This window comes from Corythoichthys intestinalis, chromosome 12, assembly GCF_030265065.1.
Source record: "Corythoichthys intestinalis isolate RoL2023-P3 chromosome 12, ASM3026506v1, whole genome shotgun sequence".
NCBI classification, from domain to species: Eukaryota; Metazoa; Chordata; class Actinopteri; order Syngnathiformes; family Syngnathidae; genus Corythoichthys; species Corythoichthys intestinalis.
The window spans coordinates 21,359,202-21,386,815 of record NC_080406.1 but is presented as its reverse complement, the minus strand read 5'-3'; the positions used below and the strand labels follow the sequence as shown (position 1 = coordinate 21,386,815).

Here is a 27,614-nt window from a genome sequence, read left to right as displayed (position 1 = left end):
AGACGGCCTCAGGCTTTCCTGCAAAACATCCTGATAAACTTTTGAATTCATTCTTCCATTAATGATTGCAAGTTGTCCAGGCCCTGAGGTAGCAAAACAGCCCCTAATCATGATGCTCCCTCCACCATGCTTCTATGAGTTGTTTCATTTTTCCTCTGCACATGACGTTGTGTGTTACTCCCAATCCAACTTTGGTTTCATCAGTCCACAGATGTGTGCACAGAGATATTGGACGGTGCCAGTGATTACTGTAAGTCTTTAGCAGACACTCTAGGGTTCTTTTTAGCTGTCTGAGTATTCTGCGCTGAACTCTTGGCGTCATCTTTGGTGGACGGCGCTCCTTGGGAGAGAAGCAACAAATGGTAAATGGAGTGTACTTATATAGCGCTTTATCTACATTGTGACAATGCCCAAAGCGCTTTACATTAGCACACATTTACCCTTTCGCGCACACATTCACACACCAGTGGTGCTCCCAATCCATTGGGGGCAAGTTGGGGTTCAGTGCCTTGCCCAAGGGCACTTCGACAGTGGGCAGTCATAGCGGGAATCAAACGGCTGACCCTTCGGTCCCAGGACTACTCAAGCTACCAACTGTGCACGACCGCCCCTAACAATTCCAAATTCTCTCCATTTGTAGACAACTTCTCTGACTGTCGATTGATGAACATCCAGACTTTTAGAGAGGGTTTTGTTTCCTCTCCCAGCTTTATACAAATCAACAATCTTTGATCGCAGATAGCTCTTTCTACCGAGCCATGATGCACATCTGACAATGCTTCTCATCAAGACATTTCTTACCAGGTGTGTGTTCTATAGTGGGCAGGGCAGCTTTAAACCACTCATCAGTTATTGGCCACACATCTTACTTAAATTGTTTGGTAAAAATTGGTTTCAATTGCTCTTTAAGTCTCCTTAGGCAGAGGGTTCAGTTATTTTTCCCCCTTCTGTCATTGTTTGCGTGCTATCTGACTAAACGCTCTGGAACTGAAGGTAGTGAGATGGATACGGGGGACAAAGAGATGGAGCATAGAAGAGGAGCGAAGAGGTCTGAGACGAGTGTTAGTGCAAACAGTGTCAGATATGTAGGGTGGGGAATAGCTTTCACACAGATGAGAAGGACTTTGTCATTTATTATTCGTTAAACCGGATGCCAATGAAGTTGAGGACTTTGTCATTTATTATTTGTTAAACCGGATGCCAATGAAGTTGACGGGGGATGGGGTGATGTAGTGTGTGGTGGGGGTGCTTGTGATTAGGTGTGCTTCAGAGCTTTGAATTTGCTGCAGTTTTTGGAGGAATATATTGGGGAGACCAAAGAGCAGTGAATTGCAGTAGTTGATCTGGGAGGTGACTAGGCTGCAAACAAGAGTAGCTGCAGTGTGCTGACTGAGAGATGGGGGGAGATGAGATAAGTGGGCTGATCTGGAAATGTCATTGAAAAGGGAGCGGAAGGAAAGCATGCTGTCGAGGATGACACCCAGACTCAACTTGAGTTGAGGGAGCGATGGTTACATTACTCAAGGGATCAGAGAAATTACTGTAATTTGTGAACATTGTGAGAGTGCCTACTGGGACTGCTGATTTTGAGTAGTAGGAGGTTTGAGGAGAGCCATGAGTTGATGTCTTGTTAAAAAAAAAAAAAAAGGGTAATAGAGGAGGGTGAGAGGGAGGGATGGGACTTTTGAATGTACTTGTTCAACTGGGCTGAATGTATCAGTACTTTCTGTTTGCTCACAAGGAGCTTGAACCACAAAATTCAGCCCAACACAGCTTTTGTTCTTTATTACAGTAGCTTTATTCATCAGTGCCTGTTTTTCATCCCATCTGTTTTTCTGTAGCTGGAGCATGAGCGTGCATTGGCCAGACAACGCTTCACTCAGACTCAGATAAAGGTTCTGACCCAGCAGTGGCAGCAAGAACAGGAAGAGCTCCTAGCTAAAGCTCTCGCAACATTGCAAGAAGCGAGGGATGCCTATCAGGAGGAGCTGGAGCTCCAAAGAGACCGCCAACATCAGCAGGACATCTGCTTGCGGCTTAGAGATAAGGTAAGTCTGCAGTAGTGCTAAAATGAGTACGGTAGTTGCAGTATGCACTTAAGAGGTAAAAAATATAATATTGGATAACAAAATGATTTGAGTAATTGATAGTAATTTCGTTAGTCATTTCTTTCCAAGATCTGTCAACATATTCAACTCAACTTTGCACTGATATGTCACTGTCATTGCACTGCTAATGCCACAACATTGCTACATGCTCGTCACGAAGTAGTTCTCAGACAATTTGGGTATTGCATAATCTGGATACTGCACATGCAATATTTGCACAGCTAAAGTATAGAATTTTTCACATTGACTCATATCTTAAGTGAATTTGATAGAAATTAGTTTTCTCCTATACTGTAGGACCTTGGATGACAAATTCAGTGCAGCTTGTTTTTCTTTTTGTGGGTGGAGTTTGACTTTTGGGGCAGAGGGGCACAACATGTTGATGACCCCGAAATGCAGTGTCAGCAATAAAATTAATAATATTTAATAAAAGGTTGAAAATGAGAGTTTTTTTGTTTCCCATCATTCTTAAGGGGAATTCTAAATCAGGCTGCTTAGGACAGCTATACTTTTCGCCGAAATCGTCATCCATTGAATATGGTACGCCCGCCTGTGTTGTGCCAATGTAGTTACCCCTGTCAAAATTTTTTACCCCTTTGGGGGTCACTGCGCTGCACTAATTTGCTTGATTTCAGTGTTTTGGTGATGTAGTTATCTACGAGGTTTTAAAACATGGCCCATCCATAAAAAAAAAAAAAAAAAAAAAAATTTAATCTTTTTTCTCTGTTGTATAACGTAACATACGTACTAAAAGTAAAAAAAAAGGGAATGTTTTACTGTTTTACTCGTAGGGTGACTAGTAGGATGTTATTATTGTAATTCAAATCCTGTATGGAGTTTCTCCAGTTTGATAAACGTTGATGTCCAAAATATAGAACTGTGGTTCTTTTCTGGCTTAGATTAATTGTTCAAATTGACATAATTCATAACTAATGTGTGTGTGTGCACTCCCGCGGCCAGAGGATCCAACTTTTGCCGGGGGTAACTACATTGGCAAGACACCGGTAGTGGCTCTGTTGTACAATTAACGTCTTTAGTGGGGCAAATTGAAACTCCGCTCACCATTTTGGCGGTGCTCTCTGAGGTTTCATGGTCCACATTTTCAATCCTTGCTTCTAGCTCAGTCGTTGTTGTCGCTTAGGTTTGAAAATAATTACATTTATCCATCTTGCCTCTTCGGTCTTCGGGTGGTTTTGGCTAAGCAAAGCAAATGACCGTCTAAGGTGCTATTAACATGATCTGTTGGAAAAATAATTTTGACCCATTATAAAAATATCTATTTTTGTTCATTTCATTTTTTTGTTGTTTGTTTTTATTGCTTTACAACTTATAGACAATATTTTACCGGAAAACTTAACTTTAAAATCATATGTAGGAAAGTCAACTACAAGAAATGACACTTTTCGGCCACCAGGGGGGCCTGCCCCCCCTTAAGCTCCGCGTATGTCTACCACAACTGCCACCACTGAATAAAGATTTTAGTATCAACTAGGCTTCAAGTCCCCACGACTCTGATCAGAATAAGCGAAATACAAAATGGACCTATGGTTGTGATTCTTTTGAGGGTGTGCATTTCGTTTTTGCATTTGCTGACAGCACCAGGCTGTCTAACAAGCATCTCCAGTTTTTGCTGCCACTTGGGATAAGCTGTTAATGCAAACAAGCTAATAAAGGAAGACCCAGCAAACATTGATGCCGCCGTCTCAGAGGAGTGCCTGTTGGCATTCACGCGACAAGCTTGTTACTCATGTAAACAAATCTGTTTTTGTTTGCTGTAGATTCAGTGCTTGCAGTCAGTTTGCCAGTTTAGGAATGATTCACACGCCCAGTGAGTTGTTTGATTACGGTGTCATGTTTTGTCAGAAATGAACGACTTAAATTGGATTTTCGGCTATGGCCTGACTTTTGCAACCAAGCTCCTGACAAATCATTTACAGTAAAGACTCTGTCATTCAAAAGTCTGTTTTGGCTGGATTTACCCGCAGGCCCACAACATGTGCAAGTACCCAAATTGCATGTTAGCAATATGTTTTGCTTTGGCAGTATGTTGTGGGATGTACTGTAATTTCTGGACCATAAAGCGCACCTGATTGTCAGCCGCACCGGCAAAATTTTGACAGAATTTCAGAAATAAATCTACATATATGCTGTACCTGACTATAAGCCGCAGGTGTCCATATCTAAACGTTGGGTATTTACATAGATGTTACACAGAAATATTTGATTGATCAAAAATATACAGTGGGGAGAACAAGTATTTGATACACTGCTGATTTTTCTGGTTTTCCCACTTGCAAAGCATGTAGAGGTCTGTAATTTGTATCATAAGTTCTCTTCAACTGTGAGGGACGGAATCTAATACAAAAAAACAGAAAATCACGTTGTATGATTTTTAAATAATAAATTTGCATTTAATTGCACGAAATAAGTATTTGATACATCACAAAAATCGAACTTAATATTTGGTACAGAAACCTTTGTTTGCTATTAAAGATACCAAACGTTTCCTGTAGTCCTTGACAAGGTTTGCACACACTGCAGCAGGGATTTCGGCCCACTCCTCCATGCAGATCTTCTCCAGAGCCTTCAGGTTTCAGGGCTGCTGCCGGGCAACACGGACTTTGAGCTCCCTCCATAGATTTTCTATCAGGTTCAGATCTGGTGACTGGCTAGGCCACTCCAGGACCTTAAGATACTTCTTACGGAGTCACTCTTTAGTTGCCTTGGCTGTGTGCTTTGGGTCGTTGTCATGCTGGAAGACCCAGCCACGACCCATCTTCAGGGCTCTCACTGAAGGAAGGAGGTTGTCAGCCAAGATCTGGCGATACATAGCCCCATCCATCCTCCCCTCAATACGGTACAGTCGTCCTGTACCCTTGGCAGAGAAGCAGCCCCAAAAAATGTTTCCTCCTCCATGTTTCACGGTTGGGATGGTGTTCTTGGGGTTGTACTCATCCTTCTTTTTCCTCCAAACACGACGAGCCGAGTTTAGACCAAAAAGTTCCATTTTGGTCTCATCCGACCACATGACCTTCTCCCATTGCTCCTCTGGATCATCCAGATGGTCAGTGGTAAACTTCAGACTGGCTTCAGCAGCGGGACCTTGCGTACACTGTAGGATTTTAATCCATGACGGCGTAATGTGTTCCCGATGGTTTTCTTCGCGACTGTGGTTCCAGGTCTCTTCAGGTCATTGACCAGGTCCTGCCATGTAGTTCTGGGCTGATCCCTCACCTTCCTCATGATCAGTGATGCCCCACGAGGTGAGATCTTGCATGGAGCCTCAGAACGAGGCAGATTGACCGTCAACTTGAACTTCTTCCATTTTCTAATAATCGCTCCAACAATTGTTACCTTCTCACCAAGCTGCTTGCTTATTTTCCTGTAGCCCATCCCAGCCTTGTGCAGGTCTATTATTTTATCCCTGATGTTCTTACACAGCTCTTTGGTCTTGGCCATTGTGGAGAGGTTGGAGTTTGTTTGTTTGAGCATGTGAACAGGTGTCTTTTATACAGGTAACAAGTTCAAACAGGTGCAGTTACTTCCGGTAATGAGTGGAGAACAAGAGGGGTTCTTAAAAAAGAACTAAGAGCCGAAATATTTACTAGTTGGTAATGTATCAAATACTTATTTCATGCAGTTAAATACAAATTTATTATTTAAAAATTATACAATGAGATTTTCTGGATTTTTGTATTAGATTCCGTCCCTCACAGTTGAAGAAAACTTATGATACAAATTACAGACCTCTACATGGCTTGCAAGTGGGAAAACCAGCAAAATCGTCAGTGTATCAAATACTTGTTCTCCCCACTGTATTTACCAGATAAACACGCATCAACATTGCCAACTTGTGTTGTCTAAATGCTTAAAAATAAACTTTGGAGAGAAATGTTGGGAGAAATGTTTTGTATTCAGAAGTGTGTCCGCAGTTGATGTGGAAATAATGTTCCTATTGCTTGATATTATTATTACTATGTGGTAAGCATGTTATCACGGTAATTTAGTGAACCCACGGAGGAGCAGTGCACTACTGTGAAACATGTCTTACAATACCTAAAAGGTATTTCCAAAAAAGAGCCTTAGTTTCAAAAGAGACGAAATGCGAAACTTGGTATACAGGCATATAGTGATGATGACTGGGCAGCTGATACTAGCGACAGGTGCAGTACTTTAAGATACTGTGTTTTCTTGAGCAAGAATAGTTCTCCAATTTCTTGGAAATCAAAGAAACAACCTACAGTCGCACTATATAACTGTGAAGCTGAATATACGGGACTGGCTTCAACCATACAAGAATGCCTATATTTAGAACAACTACTAGGTAGCAATGATCATTATCAGTACACTCCAACAACTGTATACGATATCAACCAGGGGACAATCGCTCTTGCCAAAAATCCTGTTAACAGACAGAGATGCAAGCACGTAGACATAAAATATCATTTTATTAGATCTACTGTGAGTCAGGGAAGAGTAACATTGATGTATTGTCCAACGGATTACATGATAGCTGATATCATGACAAAACCTGTAACACAGTTAAAATTGAATTTTGACAGTGTTATTTTTGGAATTTGAAATGTAAAAGTTCATTTGTTTGTTAAAAAGGGCATCAACATGAGAAAAAGTGGGGGTGTTGGGAGAAATGTTTTGTATTCATAAATGTGTCCTCAGTTGAAGTGGAAATAATGTTCCTATTGCTTGTTATTATTGATATATTATCTTTTCACCACAAGATTGTCTAAAATGCTACTTATAGTGCGTCATTTTTGTTTGACTTCGATTACTTTGATTTGTGGTATTGCCGTTGAAGACCGCATGAGAGGTGGAAATCAACATGCCGAGTTTTGTCTGAAAGAAAACTTATTCTACGTCAATCATTCCTACGAATGCAACGTTAAGCTGCAACCACCCCAACATTAACTTTAAAAAACATGCCACTGCTTTTGCAAAGATTTATAATCCACGTTACCTTGCCTTCTAAACTTGAAGTGGATGAAATCCTCTTAAAAACGGTTAACAGCTAGCAGCTAACAGGTAACATCTTACAGTGGGGCAAATAAGTATTTAGTCAACCACTAACTGTGCAAGTTCTCCCCCTTGAAAATACTAGTGAGGCCTGTAATTGTCAACATGGGTAAACGTCAACCATGAGAGACAGAATGTGGAAAAAAAAAAAAAAAAACAGAAAATCACATTGTTTGATTTTTAAAGAATTTATTTGCAAATCATGGTGGAAAATAAGAATTTGGTCAATACCAAAAGTTCATCTCAATACTTTGTTATGTACCCTTTGTTGGCAATAACTGAGCCCAAACGTTTTCTGTAACTCTTCACAAGCTTTTTACACACTGTTGCTGGTATTTTGACCCATTCCTCCATGCACATCTCCTCTAGAGCAGTGACGTTTTGGGGGTGCCGTTGGGCAATGCGGACTTTCAACTCCCTCCACAGATTTTCTATGGGGTTGAGATCTGGAGACTGGCTAGGCCACTCCAGGACCTTGAAATGCTTCTACGAAGCCACTTCTTTGTTGCACTGGCTGTGTGTTTGGGATCGTTGTCATGCTGAAAGACCCAGCCACATCTCATCTTCAAAGCCCTTGCTTATGGAAGGAGAGTTTCACTCAAAATCTCTCAATACATGGCCCCATTCATTCTTTCCTTTACACAGATCGGTCGTCCTGGTCCCTATGCAGAAAAACAGCCCCAAAGCATGACGTTTCCACCCCCATGCTTCACAGTGGGTATGGTGCAATTCAGTATTCTTTTTCCTCCAAACACGAGAACCTGTGTTTCAACCAAAAAGTTATTTTTTTGTTTCATCTGACCATAACACATTCTCCCAGTCCTCTTCTGGATCATCCAAATGCTCTCTAGTGAGCTGCAGACAGGCCTGGACGTGTACTTTCTTCAGCAGGGGGACACGTCTGGCAGTGCAGGATTTGAGTCCCTGGCGGCGCATTGTGTTACTGATAGTAGCCTTTGCTACTGTGATCCCAGCTCTCTGTAGATCAATACTTCTCAAATAGTGGGGCGCACCCCCCCAGGGGGGCGCAGAACGATGCCAGGGGTGGCGCGTGTGACCTCTGGGAACATGTTTTTTTTTGCCGTACTAGAATAAAGTGTACTTGCACATCCACTCAGTTGGTGGCAGTGGCGCTCTCATTTTCAAAGTGCGCACAGTATTTTTGAAGTAAGCAAGAGCACACGGAAGAGATTCATGAAGAGCTGGAGAGCTGTGCGCTGTTTTCGAAAGCCGTTTTTCGGCCGGACTCACGCAGCGACCCACTGTCTTCTCCGGTTCTCACGTGACCGCCCGAGAAGTGCCATTTTCGGCTTGGGATCGTCACGACGACCGCCCTCACCTACGGTTCTCCCTCGGCCGCCGAGAATGCGCTTTTTTCGGGCCGTTTGCCTTTTGGCTTTGACATTTAATACAGTGGTAGACGAGGAAAGACCACTGTTTACTGTGTCTAAAAAGGATTATAGCGGACAGCCGGAAGCCAAATCAAGTAAGACGCCACTTAAAGACATTAGACCCCAATCTCATTGATAAGCCGCTTGGTTGTTTTTCAGCGAAAACGTGCCGAACATTGCCAACAATCGTCCCGCTTTGTCAGTGTTATATCAGTAAACCAGTGAGCACTGTTAGCATGCTCGGTGCAATATAACACCACATCATTGCAAACTGGAGGTGACACTGGGAGCAGCGAAAATAAAAACTGTTCTTCTGTCCAATGACACTTTTTTTTTCTTCTTCTTCTATTCAGTTTGTTTTTTCGGTCAAATTTTTTGGCATATTGTCCTCATGAGTTAATGTTTCTAATCAATTTGAATTTTTTATTATTTACTGATTTTATTTTTCAGTATCAAATGGTCAAAAATGTACCTTGAGCGTATTTTTACAGTTTGGATGTGACTTTTTTGTTGTTGTTGTTGTTTTTTTTTAATTCAGGCAAATTGATGCGCGTTGTCTTTTCTGTTACAAACAAAACAATGTTAATAAAGTTATACTTTATAAGTTGATCTGTTATTTTCCCTAATAGAAAAAAAAGGATACAATGTGAGGCAGAGGCGTACTTAAAATAGTAATATTATAGACAAGTGATACTATTTACAGTGACGGCAGAGTTTGGGGGGGCGCGAAACATTTACGTCTTCCTAGGGGGGGGCGTAACAGAAAATAACTGAGAAGCACTGCTGTAGATCATTCACTAGGCCCCCCAGTGTGGTTCTGGGATTTTTGCTCACTGTTCTTAATATCATTTTGACGCCACGGGGTGAGGAGGGAGTTGAAAGTCCGTGTTGCCCAACAACAGCCCCAAAACATCACTGCTATAGAGGAGATCTGCATCGAGGAATGGGCCAAAATATCAGCAACAGTGTGTGAAAAGCTTGTGAAGAGTTACAGAAAACGTTTGGGCTCCGTTATTGCCAACAAAGGGTACATAACAAAGTATTGAGATGAACTTTTGGTCTAGACCAAGTACTTATTTTCCACCATAATTTGCAAATAAATTCTTTAAAAATCAAACAGTGTGATTTTCTGGTTGTTTTTTTTCCACAAACTGTCTCTCATGGTGAGGTTTACCCATGTTGACAATTACTGGCCTCTCTAATATTTTCAAGTGGGAGAACTTGCACAATTAGTGGTTGACTAAATACTTATTTACCCCACTGTATATAGCAGCTCTGTTGTGGCATAGTGTTGCAATAAAGTCCTCAGAGTGCTAGTTGAAAACGGCTAATCAACGCTAGCATCGCGTTCTCTTGTTGTTGGAAATAGTGGATGCCCATTCATTTAAAATTGTTCTTTTGTAGCCGCATATAGTGTCAAATGGAGCCATATTCATCTATAAAATCCTGACTTTTTGAGTAACCCTGACGAGCTTCTGGCAGGTTTTATCGGTGTTAGTGTAGCGGCTGAGAGGTATGTCATGGCAAAATTTGGAAAGCCATTCTTTTAAAATATGTAATTATACAATTTTTTACTTTTTAACAATAGAATAGGAAGCTTGTTGCCTCGTTTGTAAATAAGAAAAAAAAATCCATAAATAAGCCGCTTCCTTATAATAGAACGGTGAGAGAAAAGTTGTGGCTTATAGTCCAAAAAATACGGTAAGTGCCTAGAAAGTTTAAGTGATTTGAGTAGCTTCACTTCGACAAACCTAGTGCTTTGCTGCCATCTTGGTGCCAAGGAACAATGTTAAAGTCTGTTGAGGCGCTTCATTTAGACAACTGTAAAGCTTTACTCCCATTTTATGGCATCCAGGAGCATTTACAAACTTTTAATGGTTTGTCAATTCATCTTGACTTTTTGCTATGCAAGTGCAGGAACACTTGTACACAAAAAAAGTCCACCCAGCCAAGTTTAAATATATATTTTTTCTTGATTTACTACAGCAGTTATTCATGTCAAAACAATTTGAGTTACTAATTACCAACCTCATTTTTCTTTGCTTTTGTATTTTGAGCTTCCACATCACTTGCCACCTTGCACACTCCCACTCATTTCAAGCACAAGCACCAAGCTGTTGAAAAAAAATGAATTGACTTTATTTAACACAGGTTAAAATAAGACAACTACAAATGATTTAACCCTTAAATTACCAGCTGTCATCAAAAAATAACAGGTCAGAGTCTGCATAGAAAAATCCAGTTTAGTTCTGCCGCCCGCCTGTTGAGGACCTCTGCACTGGAGTCAAGACAAGTAATTGTTGCAATCATTTACCATGCAAGGTTACAGTGATCGGCTTCCTTTTCTAATCCCCTCTGTGACTCTGCTGGCATCATTTTGGAAAGCCGTTCTGGTAGTTTGGCTCTCACATCATCAGGAAGGCTGGGCCCCAGGAAGAAATCCTGTAGAATTGATTTCAGAGTGCCAATAGCTGCAATGTTGCATCACGCTGGCAGTATTAGTCTCACTGACAAGCTCCTATTTCAAATGTATAAAAAGCACGAGCTGCAGCTCATACGGTATATGTGAAAGTACGGTAGTGAATTCCTGCTTTACTAAGTGTTTGTTCATTTACCAGATGTGTGCTCATCTCCAGCAATCAAGCTGCCATTGTTCTTTTTAGATTTTGTTAGTGCATCTTTTTGTCCTCGCTTTTATTTACTCCCACTCATTTCCCACTCTCGACGACCTTCGAAGAGCAGTTAGGTTTTATACATCGTGAATTAAGCCCAGGGGTGGTAGATTTCTGTAACATGTTCAAGTGGGAATGCAAAAACAAAGAAAGGGAAAGATAGTTTATTTTGAGGTGTTTATTTTGCTATTTTTTTTTTCTCATTCACCCCTATTTGTATATTCTTCGTCTTTCACACTTTATGCACATGCTGGACAACAATAATGACAGCAGTTTATGTCTCTGCCCAAGAGATGTGTTATATTCGAATGGAAATATTGATTTTTTTCACAACCTGAAGCACTGGTAAACGTTAATCAAATGTGAAGTTTTCAGCAGGGGCGTCACTAGATTTTATGAACGGGGGGACCTAGCCCCCAGGAGTTGCACAGGGTGTAAGTGAACGTAGCGTACAAGCACAAAACTTCACAAACGGCTAGCAAAAACTGATAATTTATTTACATACACGCGTAAATATTTATTAGTTTTTTTTTTTGTCATCATCATCGGTATCATTGACAGTTACATTATAGCTAGGGCTGTCAAAATTATCGCGTTAACGAGCGGTAATTAATTTTTTAAATGAATCCCGTTAAAATATTTGACGCATTTAACGCACAAATGCCCTGCTCAAACGGATTAAAATGACAGCACAGTGAAAAGTGTACTTGTTGTGTTTTTCGGAGTTTTGCCGCCCTCTGCTGGCGCTTGGGTGCGACTGATTTTATAGGCTTCAGCACCCATGAGCATTGTGTAAGTAATTATTGACATCAACAATGGCGGGCTACTAGTTTATTTTTTAAATGAAAATTTTACAAATTTTATTAAAACTAAAACATGAAGAGGGGTTTTAATATAAAATTTCTATAACTTGTACTAAAATTTATTTTTTAAGAACTACAAGTCTTTCTATCCATGGATCGCTATAACAGAATGTTAATAATGGTAATGCCATCTTGTTGATTTATTGTTATAATAAAGAAATACAGTTCTTATGTACCGTATGTTGAATGTATATATCCATCTTGTGTCTTTCCATTCCAACAATAATTTACAGAAAAATATAGCATATTTTATAGATGGTTTGAATTGCGATTAATTGCGATTAGTTATGATTAATTAATTTCTAAGCTGTAATTAACTCAATTGAAAATTTTAATCGTTTGTAACCCCTAATTATAGCATTGTGATAAGATTAGTTAACCTGAAGAATATATACACATATATATATACATATATATATATATATATATATATATATATATATATATATTAGGGCTGTCAAATTTATCGTGTTAACGGGTGGTAATTCATTTTTAAAATTAATCACGTTAAAATATTTGACGCAATTAACGCACATGCCCCGCTCAAACAGATTAAAATGACAGCAAAGTGAAATGTCCATTTGTTGCTTGTTTTTTTTTTTTTTTTTAGTTTTGTCGCCCTCTGCTGGCGCTTGGGTGCGACTGATTTTATGGGCTTCAGCACCCATGAGCATTGTGTAATTAATGACATCAACAATGGCGGGCTACTAGTTTATTTTTTGATTGAAAATTTTACAAATTTTATCAAAACGAAAACATGATAAGGGGTTTTAATATAACATTTCTATAACTTGTACTAAAATTTATCTTTTAAGAACTACAAGTCTTTCTATCCATGGATCGCTTTAACAGAATGTTAATAATCTTAGTGCCATCTTATTGATTTATTGTTATAATAAACAAATATAGTACTTATGTACTGTATGTTGAATGTATATATCCATCTCGTGTCTTATCGTTCCATTCCAACAATAATTTACAGAAAAATATGGCATATTTCATAGATGGTTTGAATTGCGATTAATTTTTAAGCTGTAATTAACTCGATTAAAAATTGTAATCATTTGACAGCCCTATTTTATATATATATATATATATATATATATATATATATATAATGGCTGTCAAAATTATCGTGTTAACGGGCGTTAATTAATTTTTAAAATTAATTACGTTAAAATATTTGACGCAATTAACGCACATGCCCCGCTCAGATTAAAATGACAGCAGTGTCATGTCCACTTGTTACTTGTGTTTTTTGTCTCCCTCTGCTGGCGCTTTGGTGCGACTGATTTTATGGGTACACATCAACAATGGCGAGCTACTAGTTTATTTTTTGATTGAAAATGTTACAAATTTTATTAAAACGAAAACATTAACAAGGGTTTTAATACAAAATTTCTATAACTTGACTTATGTACAGTATGTTGAATGTATATATCTGTCTTGTCTTTCCATTCCAACAATAATTTACAGAAAAATATGGCATATTTTATAGATGGTTTGAATTGCGATTAATTACGATTAATTAATTTTTAAGCTGTGATTCACTCGATTAAAAATTTTAATCATTTAACAGCCCTAATATATATATATAAATTAATTAATATATATTAATATATATTATGTTCCGATATATTATAATATTAATATAAATTAATAAAGGTTAATAGTAGATGTTAAGGCAAAGAGGCATGACTTTCGCTCACAACTCAGTAATTGTTTGTTTCCAAATATTTGTAAATCGTGCAGATTACATTTTGGCCACGTATGTAAGAAAAATGGCAGTAATTTCAAACCGAGAAAAATACTATTGACTACTTGAATTTAACCCCTTTCAGACCTAAGCATGCTGCTGAAGGACGTGACGCGTTTGTGTCTCTAAACCACAGGTGTCAAACCGATTCCAGAAAGGGCCAAATGGGTGCTGGTTTTTGTTCCGATTCCGTGAAGAGAGTTTAACCAATGAACTTCCTGCTGAAACAAGCAGCACCTGATAAAGTTTAACTGATTACACATGTAAAAGATCTGATTGGTGAAAAGTTGTCCTCTTCATTGGTTGGAAAGCAAACCTGCATCCACTTGGCACTTTCTAGAATCTGTTTGACACCTGTGCTCTAAACCAATCAATACACTGAGCTTAGTTGTTATTACCGCTTCTGGGTGATGATTGGATAAAACTTTACCCATCGAAATCAAATCATGAGGTTTAGCATTTCCTCTTTGCTATTTTTGGCTCTTTGAAAATGGCTGACCAAACGCAACTTCCAAAAGGATAACGTAACATGCTCATTTCTCCATAAAAACACATTAACATTAAAAATAAGCAATAAAAGCCCCTAACCCAAAAAAATGCACTTTGTTCTAGTGTTTGAGTAGAATAAAAATCAGCGCAGATTTTTTTTTTTCTTGCCCAGCAGAGAAAATGCGGGTCTGAAGGGGTTAAGTAATATTTAGGTCAGGCAAATTTGCCTTCCACACACATGCACACACACATATAGCCAAACATACAGTACAGGCAACACAAATGAAGGTCCCAACCGCATTGATAAAGCAATAAATTCCACTAATTAACCCTGAAAAGGCATACCTGTGAAGTCAAAAAACATGACTCCTTGAAGCTCATCAAGAGAATGGCAAGAGTGTGCAAAAAAAGTAATCAGGTTAAAAGGTGGCTACTTTGAAGATACTAGACTAACATACGTTTAGTTTTTTTTTTTTTTTACCTTTTTTTGTTGCTAATTACGTAATTCCACACATGTTCATTCATTGTTTTATTACCTTCAGTGAGAATTTGCAATATAAATGTCATGAAAATAAAGAAAACGCACGAATGAGAAGGTGTGTCCAAACTTTTGGCCTGTACTGTATATGTATGCTATATATCAGGGGTCGGCAACCTATGACACGCGTGTCACCACTGGCACGCGAAAGGTTAACCAGTGACACGCGAGCGCATGGCAAAAAAAAAAACAAAAACAAAAAAATTTCTTTTTTTTAACCTGAAATTAAGACATTTTTAGTTGCACGCCCTGTTATTTAGGGCTTTACAGGAGCGTCCCTCCCGACCCCTCTGCCTATAGCGTTATTTGCGAACAATTATGGATTTTGAGCACACTTCCAGCGCTTCAATTTCTCGATTCCTGCGCTCGTCGTTTTTTTTTTCCTCTGCGCGCTCAATTCTGCGCGCTCAATTCAGCACCCGCTACTAACGTGTCACGAAGCCAACCAGTCAGAGAGCTGGTGGAAGTACACAGTGTTACCAATCTGCACTTTTTGGTACTGTTACTCCAAGCCCCAGCGTGGAGGCCGGCGGGCCAGTAAGCGAGTAGACAGCCGGCGAATCGCCGGCGTCCACGCCGGGAGCCCCGTCGCTTTAACTTTGAATTGAGATCCCGATGTCACACCCTCGCCCCGGCGCGGAGGCCGGTCGCTTAAGATACGGGGCTGTACACCCCTGTCCCGGCGCATCGCAACACTCCGGTTGGACCCCGATTGCCAGCCGTCAGGTCAGGGCAGCGGGTGAAGCGATGCTTCCACTGTAGTATGGAGTGGACCGGCGATTAACGTGGCTCGTTGCCGTCGATTCGTCCGGTGCTTACTTCGGAGAGGTGGCAATGTGTATAAAAACACTGTGACGCGTTGGATGGCGTTTTACTGGAGACTTTTATTAAACAAAACAAAAACCAGTGGGGGACACAGCCTCTTCTCTCCTTTTCACGGCGCTCTCCGCTCTCTCTCGACACCTTCCACCGTTCCCTCTCTTTTTCTCGCCCAGACGCCCAATTCTTCTTCTACGCTTAACTAGCAAGCCGATCATATTGTAGGGGACAGCGGCCCCTTGGGGATACCGGTCACAACTGGTTGCCTGGTTACTTCTGGTAGCTCTTTTTGTACATTATGCCTCGAGAGAGTTGTGTGTCGCACAACAAGTGTCAAACGCCACTACGAGACAAAACATGAAAATTCATAGAAAGCAGGGCCAAGGAACACATTAAAGTAGGTATCTTTTATATTTGTAATATAAAATCTAAAATTGTGCACATAATTCACTGTTTAAGTTGCTAGTGAACAAGACAAAATGTAAGAGTCGGCTGTTCTGACTTTGAAGGCTCTCTGTACTGTGAGAGACCTGCACTGAGAATCACACCTGTTCCCCTTTGCGTGCTGGGGTGTGTGTGTGTGTGATATGTTTGCATAAAATGGTGCAGCTGTACAGCTGTTATTACTGTTGCACTTATTTTCAAGTTTTGATATTTTCGACAATATGCATTAGTTTTTAGTTAATTGATGAAGACGAATGGTAGTTATACAAATTAAATGTATGTCCATGTTTTTTTTTTATTTGGAGTAAAATTACAGCTCTGCTGAATATAAAAATTCGGATGCGCGTCATTAATCTTGGGGTGGCACACTGATTGACAAGAAAATTTGAAAGTGGCACTCCACACCAAAAAGGTTGCTGACCCCTGCTATATATAATCATCATCTTGGCTTTCTCCACTTTCTAATCATTACTCTTTTACTCACCTTTCCAGTAGAGGTCTCTCCCCTATCACCCTCTGCTCTGACTCCTACAGGTCAATAAAAGGTATTATAACGATCCACTGATGTTAATCATACGCGAATGAGCACAGCTCCTGTAATCATCTATTGCGTAAAGTGAGAAACACAGCTGATGCTCCAGAAGGAAGTCACCCAAAAGATAGCGGTAAAAAGAGTGCACACTTAACTCTACTAGGACCTTTACTGTCAGGCTCTAAATTGTTATGGTGATCTCAGCTCTAGCCTGCACTTGAAAAAGCCTTTGTTCACAGGAAAGGATGTGGACAAAAAGTGTTTTTTTCCCCCTTTATTTATTTATTTATTTGTTTTAGGGCTGTCAAAATTATCACGTTAACACGCGGTAATTTTTTAAATTAATCACGTTAAAATATTTGACGCAATTAACGCACATGTCCCGCTCAGACAGTATTCTGCCTTTTGGTACGTTTTACAGCAAGGTTTTTTGTGCTGTCTAACAGCGAACTCTTGTGGTCGCTTTGCGACATGGTTTATTGCTTTCTTGCCAGTTCAATATGGCTGCACGACGTCTCGGGCTGACGCCTACGTTGTAATGTTGTGCTTATATGATCCTTGGACAAGATTTGTCCGTAAGTATGGTTGTTGTAAAGAATGTACATATTATGTTAGTAAGCGAAATGTTATATTTTTTGTATGAGACGCTTTTTGTTTATGTTTAGTGAACCTGTATAGCGTGCTAAGCTAACGTTGTTGCTAATGCAATGCTTGTGTACTTTTTTTTTTTGTAGTTTCACTATGGTCTAAAGAAGACAATGGTTTGAGGCCATTTTATTCATAAATCAGATGAAAAAGGCAGAAGTCTGATTATTAAGGCGTCGTTCATTAGCTGTCTAGCTTTGGAAAAAGTAGACGCTTCAGAGTGAGGACAGCATAGACAGATTTAAATGACAGTAGAGTGAAATGCCCACTACAGTCCTTATGTACCGTATGTTAAATGTATACTGTATATCCATCTTGTGTCTTATCTTTCCATTCCAACAAATTATTTTACAGAATATATATATAATTTACAGAAAAATATGGCATATTTTATAGATGGTTTGAATTGCGATTAATTGCGATTAATTACGATTAATTAATTTTTAAGCTGTAATTAACTTAATTAATTTTAATCGTTTGACAGCCCTAATTTATTTATTATTTTTTAAGGTTGTTTGGAGAACGTATTTCAGTTTGTTTTAAGTTATAAACCTAGACACAGAAAAGGTAGTGTTAAATCATGACAATACTGAATATGCTTTCAGTTAAACACAATTAAAATTTGAAACAGCCCAAATTAATATTAATCAACACATAATCACCATTAACCACAACCAAACTCAATACAACCAAAAAAACATCACAATAGAAAGGAGTCCAGCCAGCAGTCTTTCCAGCAAATTCTTTGAGTTGAGTGTTTGTTCTGACTACACTGGTGCCCAAGTGCTTTAAATGAGAGTGGTTGGTGAGTTGTGATTGGCTGTCCTAATGCACCCAGCTGTCTTCAATAAGAGTGATGCAGAATAATAGTGTCATATACGAGACGGAGAACCAGTTGCATATCGAAGACACAGGATTTTATTGATGTTGATTGACAGGCAAATAAAACAATCAGGTGAAGTGGTAATGGCTAGTTGGCATGCAAACATATGCTGAATCGCTGACGACCTGACACTGAATGCTGTGTGTTTATGCCTCATATACTGTTCTCAGCTGTTCTTTGTGACATTAAAGAGTACACAGTCCTTGTGATGAAAGCTTTGTGATGCATGAGTGTGATGCAATAGGCTGGTACATTGTTATATGACAAGTAGTTCGTGATTATGTGTGGCGGTTAATCTGCCGTCATATGATGTTCAGATTTCGAACTGCAGTTCAAATATTTCTAGGTTTGGCTTGACATCACAATGCATTCCAGACTAACTAGCTGCTGTTAGCTGGGGGGCTGCAGCTAATTAACTGTTACTACCAGCAGTGATAAATACTCACTTTCTTGAAAAACCTTCTTATGTCCATCCTGTTACTACCAGCAGTGATAAATACTCACTTTCTTGAAAAACCTTCTTATGTCCATCATTTATCCATCTATTCACGCTCTGCTCTGTGTACATCAGAGGTACACACCGACTGCGAGCAAGGTCACAGGGAAGAAGTGGACTGGATTTTCAGAGATGTGTGCGTTCTCTATATGAACAATTGGAATGGATTGGATAACGACGCACTGAAGGGGCTATCTACCTTACTCTATGAAGTGAGGGGAAACTGACATATTCATGATCATATTTAAGTTAAGAATGACAGTTTATATGATTATTGATTTAAACTAATATTCTGGCAACTTCATAGTTGATATGTCAGCATTTTTTGTATTTCTTTTAAAAATAAAACAACACCAAACTATTTAGGGGGCTTAAGAATTTTGTAGGGGGTTGAATCCTCCTAAAATAGGTCTGACGACGCCACTGGTTTAAAATTTTCTTAAAATCTCTTACGTGTATTATGCACCCTCAGTTGTTGATTTTTAAAATCTTTTTATATGCATGTTATACACAACATCATCAAATCAACTCTTGTTAATCAATTAATCCTCGAGAAAACTTAACGATAAATTTTCTCTGATATTTGTATCCTTCATTGAATTGCACTTGTCTTTGTAGGAGATCAAAATAAGACGTATGCAAACATTAGCTTTTAACATTTTTGCCTGTTTTCTTAAGTTAGGGCAGTGCTTAATTTGTAAATCATAAGGTGCTGGAACGCAAAGTACATATGACAGCACAGGGATGACGAGACCGGCACAGGTCCCGGAACATAAACATACGCAGAAAATGGTGCCGAAAAATGGCCACTTGCCATGCTTTGGGAGTTTTCTTTTTTTCCTTATTTTCTTTGTGCTTTTCGTACTTGTTTTGAACCATCTTCCTTCTTTTTGAACAAAGAAAGAAAATGCAACTGTCTTTTTGGCATGTTGAAATACCGTTTGATCCTCGCTGCTTGCTCGCCAGGTGCCGCAAATTTCCCAATTTTTATTTATTTATTTATTTATTTTATTTTTATGTCAGGCGCGTGATTTTTTTGGTCCAGCTTTTCAGTGCACCAAGAAATCTCCGACTCTTCAACTGACGTAAAATTTTTATAAACAACATGGAATTCTTAGGATTTGTTCTGTAAATGAATTTATGCATGTTATTATTTTCTTTCATACTGTAATGTCCGTAACTATGTGTACCGTACATTCCGGACTATAAGCCGCTACTTTTTTCCCTGCCTCAGTATCCTGCGGCTTATAATCCAGCGCGGCTTATTTGTTGATTTATTTGGGTTAAAAGGTAACACTTTATTTGAGACCGGCGTCATAAGACTGTCATAATTATAACACTATCAAGGGCATTAATGAATGCTTATGACAGATGTCATTGTCATTTGCCAAACTATGTCACTAACTCCATTTATGTCCAGCTCGGATCTTTTAAATCTATTCAACAGTGAGATAATTTGCCGATGACACAAAATGACATCTTTCATAAGGATTCATTAATGCTCATGGCAGTGTCATGTCATAATTATGATAGTCTTATGGCACGACTGTCAAATGAAATGTTACCAAATACCATAACTAGCAATTAATGAAACAACTGGAACAGCAACTGAAGAAAAAATTGGCACATAACATGAATTTTGATTGTTGTTTACATCTGTAGCACTGCAATGCATACTAGGAAGCATGTTGGACAACAACAGTGTTGACGGCAGGTGGCAGCAGAGGTTGACTGTCTCTCCAAGGGAGCAGTGATGTCCAAATGAAGCTTCTTGAAGCAATGGGGGTTCATTTGGTCTTATGAATGTCATAATTATGACATGACACTATCATGGCCATTACTCAATGCTTATGACAGATGTCATTAAGTGTCATCCGGCAAACTATGTCGCTATCTCCATTTATGTTCAGCTCGGATCTTTTACATCCATTCAAAAGTGAGATAATTTGCCGGATAACACTAAATGACATCTGGTATAAGCATTCATTAATTGTCATAACAGTGTCATGTCATAATTATGTTTGTCTAATGACAGTTTTATGGGGCCACTTTCAAATAAAGTTACCAAATACCATCTCTAGCAAGAAATGAAACTGAAACAGTAACTGAAGAAATAATTTGCAGAGAACATGAATTTTCATTGTTATTTACATCTGTAGTGCTGTAATGCATGCTAGGAGGCATGTTGGACGACAACAGTGTTGACAGCAGGTGGCGCAGTGATGGCCAAATTAAGCTTCTCGAAGCAATGAAGCTTTTCAGCCCATTGGTTCAAAGCTTCATAGTGGTTCATTTGGTCTTATGACAGTCTTACGGTGCCGCTGTCAAATAAAGTGTTCCCGGGTTCTATCTTTTGGTGTAAATATTCATAATACAGTGAGGAGTGCTGCGGCTTATAGTCCAGTGCGGCTTATCTGTGAACAAATGCTGTTTTTTGTGTCAAATTTGGTGGGTGCGGCTTATATCCAATAATTATGGTAATATTCTGATATAATGTTTTCTGAGGCACCCTGAAGTGCACGCAACGTTACTGTTGTTTTAGTCACGTGATGCGGAGTGAGATAGAGAGGCACAGCCTGCCGAGAGCCACAAGTTCTGCCCGTGCTGTTAGCACGTCGTGTGTTCGATACCTTTGTCAAAAAAAAGCTCAAAACTAGACACTATGGACGGTCCCTTAAAGAGATGCTGGGACTAGAGAGCTGTGAGTAGTAGGAAGTGAAAGGGAGACGGGCAAGAGGCAAAAGTTTGCGGTTGAACTTGGCGGCGGTCCGCTGTTATTTTGTACACTGTTTTCTTATTGTTGCCACAATAAAGTGGAGAAAGCCATCAACGACTCTTCTCCTTCTTTCCCCCCCATTCTGGGCTATTACAATACATTAAAAAAAAAAAAAAAACGTTTTCATATTATTATCATTTTCTATACACAAGAGGTACCGGATCTACAAAAAAAAATTTCCGGAGCACAGGGGGACCAAAATCAAGAGGTGTCGGATAGGGTTGTTCCGATCATGTTTTTTTGCTCCCAATCCGATCCCGATCGTTTTAGTTTGAGTATCTGCCGATCCCGATATTTTCCAATCCAATTGCTTTTTTTGCTCCCGATTCAATTCCAATCATTCCCGATAATTTTTCCCGATCATATACATTTTGGCAATGCATTAAGAAAAAAATGAATAAAACTCGGACGAATATATACATTCAACATACAGTACATAAGTACTGTATTTGTTTATTATGACAATAAATCCTCAAGATGGCATTTACATTACTAACATTCTTTCTGTGAGAGGGATCCACGGATAGAAAGACTTGTGACTTTGTATATTGTGACTAAATATTGTCATCTAGTGTATTTGTTGAGCTTTCAGTAAATGATACTGTAGCCATGCCCAAATGCATGATGGGAAGTGGAACCATGACTGTGCGTAGTGCTACCAATTGATACATCTTCTCTGCGTTGGGTAATAACATAAGGTGTTAAGAAAAAGATAAATTGCTACCTTGCTTCCCCACATTGCTTCCCATGATATTTCTAATCGTAGGGAGAGGGATTTTAAGGCTTTGGCCAATTAAAAAAGGGTCCAAAGGCTGCCAAAATTCGCTCTACTCATTTTACGCTGCCTTTTATCTCTCTATATAGGTAAAACGGCGCCATTACAGATTGAGAGCGACAATGCGTGAGTGGGTCGTGCAGTGCGTGCATTAATTGCGTTAAATATTTTAACGTGATACATTTTTTAAAAAATGAATTTCCGCCGTTATCGGGATAAATATGATAACCCTACCTTAAGCCTAAACTAAAGACTCTGGATGAGTGTAACATACTATGTCTGTAACATTAAATACAATTAGAAAACGATTTAATTAAAAAAAATATATATATTAAAAAAAGGCATGGCCGATATTTTTTTGCTGATTCCGATACTTTGAAAATGACCCGATCGATCGGGACATCTCTAGTGCTGGATCTTGTTCCAGCAAGATCCGGCACAAATTAACCCCTGAGTTAGGGACAAACGCAAAAGCAGTTTTTATTGTATATTTGTCTCTTTAACAATACTGTAAACCATGATTCACTGACTTATTAGTGTGGGTGTGTGTGTGTATAAGTAACTTCAGTATGCGTGGCACAAACTCTTTGTCAACGTTCATAATTGCCAATTTTGTTCATGCTCCGTCCTGAACTGATTCACTCCTTTAAACATGTAAAGTCTGTCAATTAGACACGCAATAGAGAGTTATGAAAGCTGCTTTGAGTGAAAACGTCAACGCACAATTAAGGTTTTGAACAAGCTGTAGCGTACTGATAAAAAAGAAGGGCATCATTCTTTTGTTCCTCTGACAGTCTTTATACCGCTGCATAAAAGGACCCTGCCAGCGGCCCTCTATTTAATACAATATTGCATTAAAATTAATACTTTAGATTCTTCAGTGCCTCTTTGTTACCATTGTGTGCTCTGAATTAAATTCAAACACCCATCACATTCAGAAACTGCTTCTTACAGTAGATTCCAATCTTAAAGCTACATTAGTTGACCTACATGTGGAATCAAGCTTGCAGGGCTACATCCTGAATACCATGTTTCCCAAAATTGTGTAAGAGGGTGGGTCTCTCTATTTTAAGAACTCTAGACGACTGGCAGACAATTTTGAAATGTTACCAGTGGGTGAAGTGAGATTTGAAAGGTGGGGGAGCCCTAAAATTCAGTGTTGTGGCTCTGTAGGGAAAATTACGTACATAATGGCAAATTGGCTTTATTCTCAAATAGCAATCTAACATGGCTAACAAACACGCCAAATCACTTAGATTACATTTTCCGGCTGTTATATAAATATTCATAATAGTGCTGTCAAATTTATTGCGTTAACGGGCGGTACTTAATTTTTTAAAATCACGTTAAAATATTTGACGCATTTAACGCATGCGCGGAATGACCCGCTCATGCATTGTCTCAGATTCCAATGACGGCTTTCTTTACACATTGAGAGCTAAGAAGGCGAGTGTACACTAGGGGTGCAACGGTTCAGTTAGCCCAAGGTTCGGTTTGAACCTCGGTTTTGGAATCACGGTTTTCGGTTCGGTTTTGTTTTTTTTGTTGTTGTTTTTTTTAGCCTTTGTTTTGCTTTTTTAAAAAATGAAATAAACACTTAAAATGTAAACATTTTCGACTGTTAAAATACCTCTTAGCTCTTTGGCAAGTGTAGTGACTGACTACTGAAATACACACACAGTAGTAAAAAAGTTACTTGGCAAAGTAACTGGTGATACCTTTCATGTTTTTTTTTTCATTTAAAAAAAACAAACAAACAAACAAACCCAAAAACATAGTAACCTTTGCTATGTTTGGAGGTCATTTCAAACAAACCCAAAAACATACAAACCCAAAAACATAGTAACCTTTGCTATGTTTGGAGGTCATTTCATGTTGTGAATCAACCGTTAAAGTTGATAAAATTGCTCCCGTTTTTGCCTAAGTTCCCTTCTGTCTACTTTCGACATGTGAAAATTTTACAACTGTTTCATCCTTTAAAGATAGACTCAAGTCAAGATTTTGCCGATTTAGGAGTATTTTGGACAAAAAGTTGCTTAGGTTCGCTCGGAAGGTTTACTACAACAGAGCCTTTCTGAGAAGTTTACTGCCCTAAAATGGCGGCTGTTTACTAACGCTACCGAGTGTCATTTCGCATGTAGTTCTATGTGCATGAGATATCTAGGCGTAGATTGTATGATGTCGGCCACAGTCAGGAAATATTGGAGCCGCCTAGCATCGCGTTTGCTACAGCGTCTCAACACTCACTCTTCCCTCTGCCTGTCTCTGATTTTTCAACCAACGTAATAACGAACATTGTCTCGTTGCAGAAACGGTGACCAAATCCAAACGGATGAAAAAAAAAAAAAAACGCAATGCACGAAAAACGTGCAGATTTTGAACGTAACGTACGGCGTACACATTTAAAAATCAGCTCACTTGTACAAATTACGACGAGACCGTACAACTTGACAGGTATGAATTATAGTGGACCGTCACAGTTAGGTAGTAGCAATCTGTAGCACGGGATGTCCAACTATCAGCGGTCAGGGCGAAACTATGTGCTTTCGCGAAACCATCTTCGATGGCTAAATGTCGGGGATTATGTTGTTGGCGAAATATGTCCGCGAGGGAACAATATAACGCGGGTCAAGCGTTGCAATTAAATTAACGAAGCCCGCATCTTCAACCACGGAATATGGTTGCAAGTCTTTTGCAATGCACATCCCCACTGCGTGGGTTATTTTCTTGTGTTTTTCTGACCTGATATTGTAAGGCTTTTGGAACGCCTCTTCTATAGACCCGTGTGTTTTCACTGGTGTCATCTTCGGGGTTGTCCTGCTCTGAGAAAGCGATGTCTGTGGGTGATGCCGGCTGAGGTGTTGAGTCATGTTAGAAGTGTTGCCGTTAGCATAGGGAACAAGCGCTGAGCAATGCTTGCAAATTGTTTAAATTTTTTTCAATATTTTCTCTCCGTCTGCATTGTAGTCGAAATGTTGCCACACCGCAGATTTGACAGAAGCCGGTGCTTCCTCAAAATTCGGTCTGTCGACTCCTCCGCTCGCCATAACGTTTTTTGTTTTCTTTCTTGTTTCACTTTCACCTCGCTCGTAAGCGAGAGAGGGCGTTACTCGGCTCCTATTACACAGGTGCTTGACAGCGATTGGACATTTACTCGCGGGGCGGGAATTTCTGCACAGCTGTGCTTCACGTCACACACAGGCACACTGAGTTTGACCAATTCATTCCACAAGCGTTCGGAATAAATTACTGTAATTGCAAAACCAAAAAGGCGCGGTTCATAAAGGCATATTGAACCGTACAGGGCGAACCGTACGGTTCGGTTTTGAACCGCAAACCGTTGCACTGCTAGTGTACACGGGCGTTCATTGGACTGCGCCGTTTATGGGCATAAGCTACTGCAACTCCTTCACAACAAACATAAGTATCATTTAGTGAAAGCAAAACAAAAATAATATTCCTATCTCTCTCTCAAAAAAAAAGTTCATTCCCAATAAAAATAGCTATGCAAAATACACATAAAACTTACTCAGACTTTGGTCAAACATTTCTGTTAGCTCAACAAATACACTGGATGGCAATATTTAGTCACAATATACAAACTATCAAAGGTCTCGTACGTGGTGAAGCCAGCACTCAAATGACCGTGAAGTACAATGGTTGGGAACTACGGCGTCAGTCGAGGGACAAAACACACTCATTGGCTTGATTTCTAAGTAATTTAAAACTCACTATTAACACCTTGTGATGTATTTCAATCACTACCTTACGTAAAGACACTGTGGAAGAACTGCAGGGAGCCTATGTGGCGTCACTGCTCGGCGACATCAACAATGGCGAGCTACTAGTTTATTTTTTGATTGAAAATTTTACAAATTTTAATAAAACAAAAACATTTAGAGGGGTTTTAATATGAAATTACTACAACTTGTACTAACATTTATCTTTTAAGAACTACAAGTCTTTCTATTCGTGGATCCCTTTAACAGAAAGAATGTTAATAATGTTAATGCCATCTTGTGGATTTATTGTTATAATAAAGAAATACAGTACTTATGTACAGTATGTTAATGTATACATCAGTCTTGTGTCTTATCTTTCCATTCCAACAATAATTTACTGAAAAATATGGCACATTTTAGAGATGGTTTGAATTGTAATTAAATTATGATTAATTCATTTTTAAGCTGTGATTAACTCGATTAAAAATTTTAATCGTTTGACAGCCCTAATTATTACAATCCCTCCAGTCACAGCCACAGCCTCTACTCTTAAGATAACTGGGATAACCATTAACCTTTTTGCCATTACCAGTGTTGTTGATCTTACTTTAGAAAAGTAATTAATTGCAGTTACAAATTACTCCTCCCAAAAAGTAATTGCGTTAGTAACTCAGTTACCCGAATGTAAGAGTAATTACTTACTTGAGAAAGTAACTGGTGACAAATTTTTTTTTTTTTTTTTAAATAAAATTTAAAAAAAAAAAAAAAAAAAAACAGGTCACACAATCTGAAGTTTAAAGGGTTTTTGGGACAATTGGCCCTAGCCCAATTCTATACCCTAAACTTAACTAAACACAGGAGTATTGCGGATATTGCGATAACTTGATAATAACCTTTGCTATATGTGGAAGTCACTGAATGTTGTGAATCAATCGTTAAAGATGTAAAAATTGCTCCCGTTATTGCATTAGTTCCCTTCCGTCTATTTTCGACATGTGTAAGTTTTAAAACTGTTTCATCATTTAAAGATAGATTTAAGTTTAATTTTGCTGATTTAGGAGCATTTTAGATAAAAAGTGACTTCGCTAGGAAGGTTCTCTACAACACAGCCTTCATGAGAAGTCTACTGCTATAAGATGGAGGCTGTTTACTAACGCATCTAGTTCTTTATTATATATGTTGCTAATGCCGCCGTGTCTGTCATTTGCATCTAGTTCTGTATATATGTGATATCTACCGAAGCATCATGTGGACGTAGTTTGTAGGCTATCGGCTACAGTCAGGTATTATTGGAGCCACCTAGCATAGTAGCATCACGTTTGAAACGGCGTCACACTCCCTTGCCTCCTCCCCACACCTGCTCTGCTCTCTCGTCCCCGTAAGTCCGTCTTTTTCCAGACTTTTCTCGGGTCAGTCAACAAACATTGTAACACACGCCTTTCCCGCCTCAGTAACGGTAACGGCGTTGCCAAGATGGGAAAAGTAATTAATTAGATTACTCACTACTGAAGAAAATAACGCCGTTAGTAACGCCGTTATATTCTAACGGCGTTATTAACAACATTGGCCATTACACAAGGCATCTAATTTTAAAACAGCTAGCTATTTTAAAATTTAATTTCTTTTTATTGGCTTGATGAATTGTTGAATATTTCAGAACTTCAAGTCAAGTCA

The 27,614-nt window shown here is 39.1% G+C and overlaps 1 protein-coding gene across 3 annotated transcripts in view; it reads left to right on the top strand.

Annotated features, from left to right (window-relative positions):
- LOC130927093 (coiled-coil domain-containing protein 148-like) overlaps positions 1 to 27,614 on the top strand; it is an 89,107-nt gene that overhangs the window by 29,935 nt on the left and 31,558 nt on the right. For all 3 annotated transcript variants that reach the window (XM_057852640.1, XM_057852638.1, XM_057852641.1), the window contains exon 10: positions 1,842 to 2,048. In XM_057852640.1, coding sequence (XP_057708623.1) covers positions 1,842 to 2,048 — 207 coding nt within the window. The remainder of the gene's footprint in view (positions 1 to 1,841; positions 2,049 to 27,614) is intronic.